Below are 4,583 nucleotides of genomic sequence, written 5' to 3'. Positions count from 1 at the left end.
CAATTTCTGAAACGTAATTGTAAAATTAGTTTTTATAAATTAAAAAAAATAGTAATCTTTAAATTAGATTTTGAATTTAAAGGTATTCTTTTGTATGTTTATTAACCTCAAATGTATCCGTTATTTGATTGAATTTTAGATGTTTGTTTTGTTTGCAAGAGTACGATATCTTCTTCTTCTTCGTCGTTACACTCTTGACAAAGCAGTCGTGGTCATCACAAATTAAAATCTATTGAGGTAGACGTGATTAGACCTACGAGCATTTGCTACTCTTCCCTACTGGCCGACAGTCTGGTGCACTCGTTCAATGGACTGCCCACAGCAGATATTACAATGTTTGTAAAAAATATGAATGTTCCACGAATTTATTTCAACGAAATTATTACTTCTGTTCCCAAACATAAATATATCGTATTGCTGGGTTCGAGTATGATATACATTTATTTATTTATGTTTGACACAAATATTAATTAGAATGAATGGGACCAACGACAGCAACTGTATCTCCAAATGTCACGATGGGCTGCTGAAAACTGGTGTTATGCTGATGTCTCATGTACTTATATAACAATGTACATCACAAGGATCATATTTTAGTATTTGCTGCTGGTGTATTGGCAGAAACTTAATATTCGATATATTGTATATATTCAAGTATATAACATAGATGAACTTAATAAATCCTTATAATAACGCTTTCACATATTTTAACGGCAATTTTATGGCAGTTTTAAAACTTGATCTCCGTATTCAAGATCGCAGAGACTCCTTTACAATGAAAATATTGCAGTTTAAAAGGGTCGGAATACGCGTCCCTAAATGGGGAGAATGGGGTAAGTTACAGCCATAACCGTATTTCACTCACGTCATAAAAACTAAGAAACATTGTGCCGCAAGTATTATAATAGGACTTTCTTAACTGCTCTAAGATTTATATATAGAGTAATTTGGTTTCGTTTACATTGTTTTTTTTTGCTATTGTAAGGACAAACATTTATCTTAGGTATATATATTCGTGCGATATACAAACCAGGGATGTTGCAGATGCCGATATTTTCACATCCGCGGATACGGATGCGGATGCGGAGTTTAGCAGGCTCACATCCGCGGATGCAGATGCGGATGCGGATGTATAAGATATTATGTAAATAAAGTCTATCCATGAAGAATTAAAACAATGACAACGTAATTATTAACATTTTTATTGTAATCAAACATAATTAAGTACTTATTTTTATGTTAAAAATATAAGTCATGTATAATGTAACTGAACACCTTCTGTTTTTTATATCAGTAGTTGAATTTAAAAATAGGAGCATTATACTTGATGAAGAGTAGTATTGCCGCCTTTTCTGGTTCTAGTCTGTTACGCAGAGGTTCGTAAATTAATCCCGCGCTACTAAATAGTTGTTCGCTAGGAACACTGCCCGGTGGAGCAGATAAAAATCTTCGTACTATCGGCGATAATACCTTGAATTCCCCTCGATGTACACTCCACCAGTTTAAAGGATTTTCACTCACATTTATTCTTTTTTTAGTACGGTAAGCAAGTAACTCTTTTTTTAATACAGCTTCAACGCTACTATTTTCTGGCTCATCTTGACTTTCGTCTTCACTCGACGAATCTAACATCATAGCCAGGTCGTTTTTTAAGCATGGCTTTTTGTTGAAACCTGAAGTCCCTGGTCCTAGTTGTTCTGTTTCATTTTCCATGCAATCAGTTATTTTAGCCCTTTTGGCATTGGTATTAACTGATTCAAAATTGTCATTCTCAATATTTATCATTTTTAAAATGTCATCTTTAATCTTTTCTTCAGTCACCGGTGTGAAAAATTTGTGCTTATAGCGAGGATCTAAGTAGGTAGCGATGGTATATAAATTGTTTTCTCCCAAGCTAGAAAACTTTGTAGAAAGTTCGTTTTTCAAAGTCGTTACAGCCTGACGAATCGGATCAAACTCTTGCGATCTTGTTAAATATAAATAGTCATCAACTTTTTTTTCAAGCATTTGTATTATCGGTATCACAGATGAAATAAGAGCAGAAGAGCTGCTCAGTTCCCGTGTTGCTTCCTCAAAAGGTCCCAGTAATTGAATGAAACTTTCAATCATTTTCCATTCTTCTGGTAGAATAGGGTCAATTTCATTATCATTCATGTAAAGGCTCAGAGCATCCTTTATCTTTGAAAAACGCTCGAACATGTAGAATGTACTGTTCCATCGTGTTACACAATCTTGAAACACTTTCAGGTGCGGTTGATTCAGTCTGTCCTGAATTGATTGCAGTTGTTTCTGGGCAATGGTAGAGTGATTGAAATGGGTCGTAATTCTCTTACATTTTTGTTTTAGTATTTTTATGTTTTCTTGAGAACCTAAACAACTACGGATAGCCAGTTGTATCTTGTGAACAGTACAGTCTATATCATTTAATGCTGCTAATCGCGCGGCTCGTTTCATATTAGACCCTTCATCTCTGATTAGGCAATGCAGTTGTTGTTTTTTAATGTTCCATTCAGAAAGCATGTTACTGAATTTTTCAGCAACTATGTCACCAGTGTGACGGCCGTCAAATGTCTCACATTTCAATATTATCGATGATCTATCAAAGTTTTCTGCAATTCCATGGCAAGTCAGGCTAAGCAAAGAAGCGTTTGAGCTAGGATCCGACCAAATGTCAGACGTAAACGACATGTTATCAAAATTTTCGATTAATCCTTTAACTTTTTGAGCCACTTTGCTATATAATTCCTTGCATACAAAATCTGTAAAAAAATTGCGTCCCCTAAAGTTATATCTTGGTGCTAATTCTTGCATCAGTCTACGAAAACCTAGCCCTTCAACAAAATTAAACGGCAAATTTTGAAGTGCAATCATTTCTCCAATGAGTTTATCAATTTTTTTAGAATTCAAGTTATTGACGTCCCACTTCTTTTCTTTTAGAACCATTTCCTCTAATGAAAGTTGTTTCTTTGATTCTTGCAGAGGAGTGGTAACTTTATCTGAAAAATACACAAATAAATAAAAATTTTCGTTGTAAAAAACTATTTACTTAAAAGTAATTAAAAAGTGAGGACATTTTAAAACACCAGAAAACCTTTCTATCAAATGTCCAACTTATATTGCAAAAAATAAAAATAAAAGGAGTTTATTCCTTATAAATATTTATAAGAAGGAAGGATCCCTAATGTTTTCTGGCATTAACATTAAATATAGCGTGAAGCTAAACTACACTAAAAAGAAAAGGTACACTTTTTGATAGTGATAAAATTTTTGCAATCAGCCGAATAGTTTTTGAGTTAAGTAATTCACTATTCATATTTTAATATCATATTAAAAATATACATTTATGTACAGGTTGTTTTATTTTGAAACAATAAAAAAGTAGATAAATGAATTACATATATTAGTCTTTTTACAACTGACGTTTTATATGACAGCAAATAACTATAATATTGAGTGGAAACTTAGCCAATAAACCACAACTAAAACTATTCTTTTATTAAACTAACCAAACAATGCCTCAAGTAAATATTAATTAATTAAAACTATTAATTATGAAACTTACTTGCGTCAGATTTCATCTGTTGTAATTTTTTTTCTTTACTAATGTTCTCAAATGTAGAAAATTCTTCTGAGTGCATCGACTTAAGATGGTTTTTTAAAGACGACGTGGTGCGGCCCTTGCGAGAGTAGCTTTTTTTGCATATTTTACAATCAGCTTTATCCTGGTCTTCTTTATTTGGTTCAAAATAATCCCATACATTACTTTTGGTCGGTGGTGACATTGTTGACTAAATAGTTAGATAGATAAACTATCAATAACGGGAATCACACTGGAAAAATAACGAATTTCGTCATAAAACGATATTTTTTCCTACAATAAAACGTATTACCGGCGTAATATAATAGAAGTTACCCTGTGATCTTATGGATATTAGTCTTAAATAATATAAAGTTTTCTTGTAAACTCTTCTTATTTACACACTGTATCACAATAACATTAAAAATACCTATTTATCTTTATGATACGATAAGTAGTTCACTTTCACTTCACAACGCAAACAAACACGTATTTATTCACTTCCACTTGCAAGGAAAGGAACAAACAAATGATGCACTAGCGAAAACAAACAAACGTGTCGAATCTTGTCACTAATTTCTTCGCTCCCATTGGTTATTGTCACGTGCGACCGGCACGCGTCAATCACCGGCCCCGCCCAATTTCTTTCTTGTCGCTACTTGTATAATATTCGCATCCGCATGAACATTCGCATTGATTAATGCGGATGCGGAAGCAGATGCAGATGTCCAAAACAATGCGGATGTTCCGCATTTGCGGATGCAGATGCGAATGTTCGCAACATCCCTGATACAAACACACATCGAGTTTCACGGCGTATGAAATAGGTGACGGACAAGCTGTTTTGGGCACCGAAATTTTAAACATTATGTTATGTTAAAGTGATGAAGAAAAAATGTCAATTGACGTCATTATACATTCTGATTATAGTTGTTAAAGTTATACTATTCTAATTATGAGATCTAATGACGCCAATGGGCCCCAACACAGCATAGTTGTGGTTTCG

At 33.6% G+C, this 4,583-nt stretch overlaps 1 protein-coding gene across 1 annotated transcript; it reads right to left on the bottom strand.

Annotated features, from left to right (window-relative positions):
- Positions 1-1,186: 1,186 nt before the first annotated feature.
- Positions 1,187-4,372, bottom strand: LOC126978108 (zinc finger BED domain-containing protein 4-like). The gene is made up of 2 exons (XM_050826835.1): positions 3,563-4,372; positions 1,187-2,996 (listed from the first exon to the last, which is right to left on the bottom strand). Exons 1-2 carry the CDS (start codon positions 3,780-3,782, stop codon positions 1,291-1,293), a joined length of 1,926 nt encoding a protein of 641 aa, XP_050682792.1. The 5' UTR covers positions 3,783-4,372; the 3' UTR covers positions 1,187-1,290.
- Between the last annotated feature and the right edge of the window lie 211 nt (positions 4,373-4,583).

This window comes from Leptidea sinapis, chromosome 47, assembly GCF_905404315.1.
Source record: "Leptidea sinapis chromosome 47, ilLepSina1.1, whole genome shotgun sequence".
NCBI classification, from domain to species: Eukaryota; Metazoa; Arthropoda; class Insecta; order Lepidoptera; family Pieridae; genus Leptidea; species Leptidea sinapis.
The sequence above is the reverse complement of the archived record's forward strand: the minus strand, read 5'-3'. Positions and strand labels throughout refer to the sequence as shown.

What these genes read in the sequence shown, in the direction of transcription:
- LOC126978108 (XM_050826835.1), bottom strand. Translation starts at nt 3,782, where the DNA reads ATGTCACCACCGACCAAAAGTAATGTATGGGATTATTTTGAACCAAAT. An exon ending in ACAGATGAAATCTGACGCAA is followed by an intron (nt 2,997 to 3,562) that starts GTAAGTTTCATA and finishes TGTATTTTTCAG; the next exon opens with ATAAAGTTACCACTCCTCTG.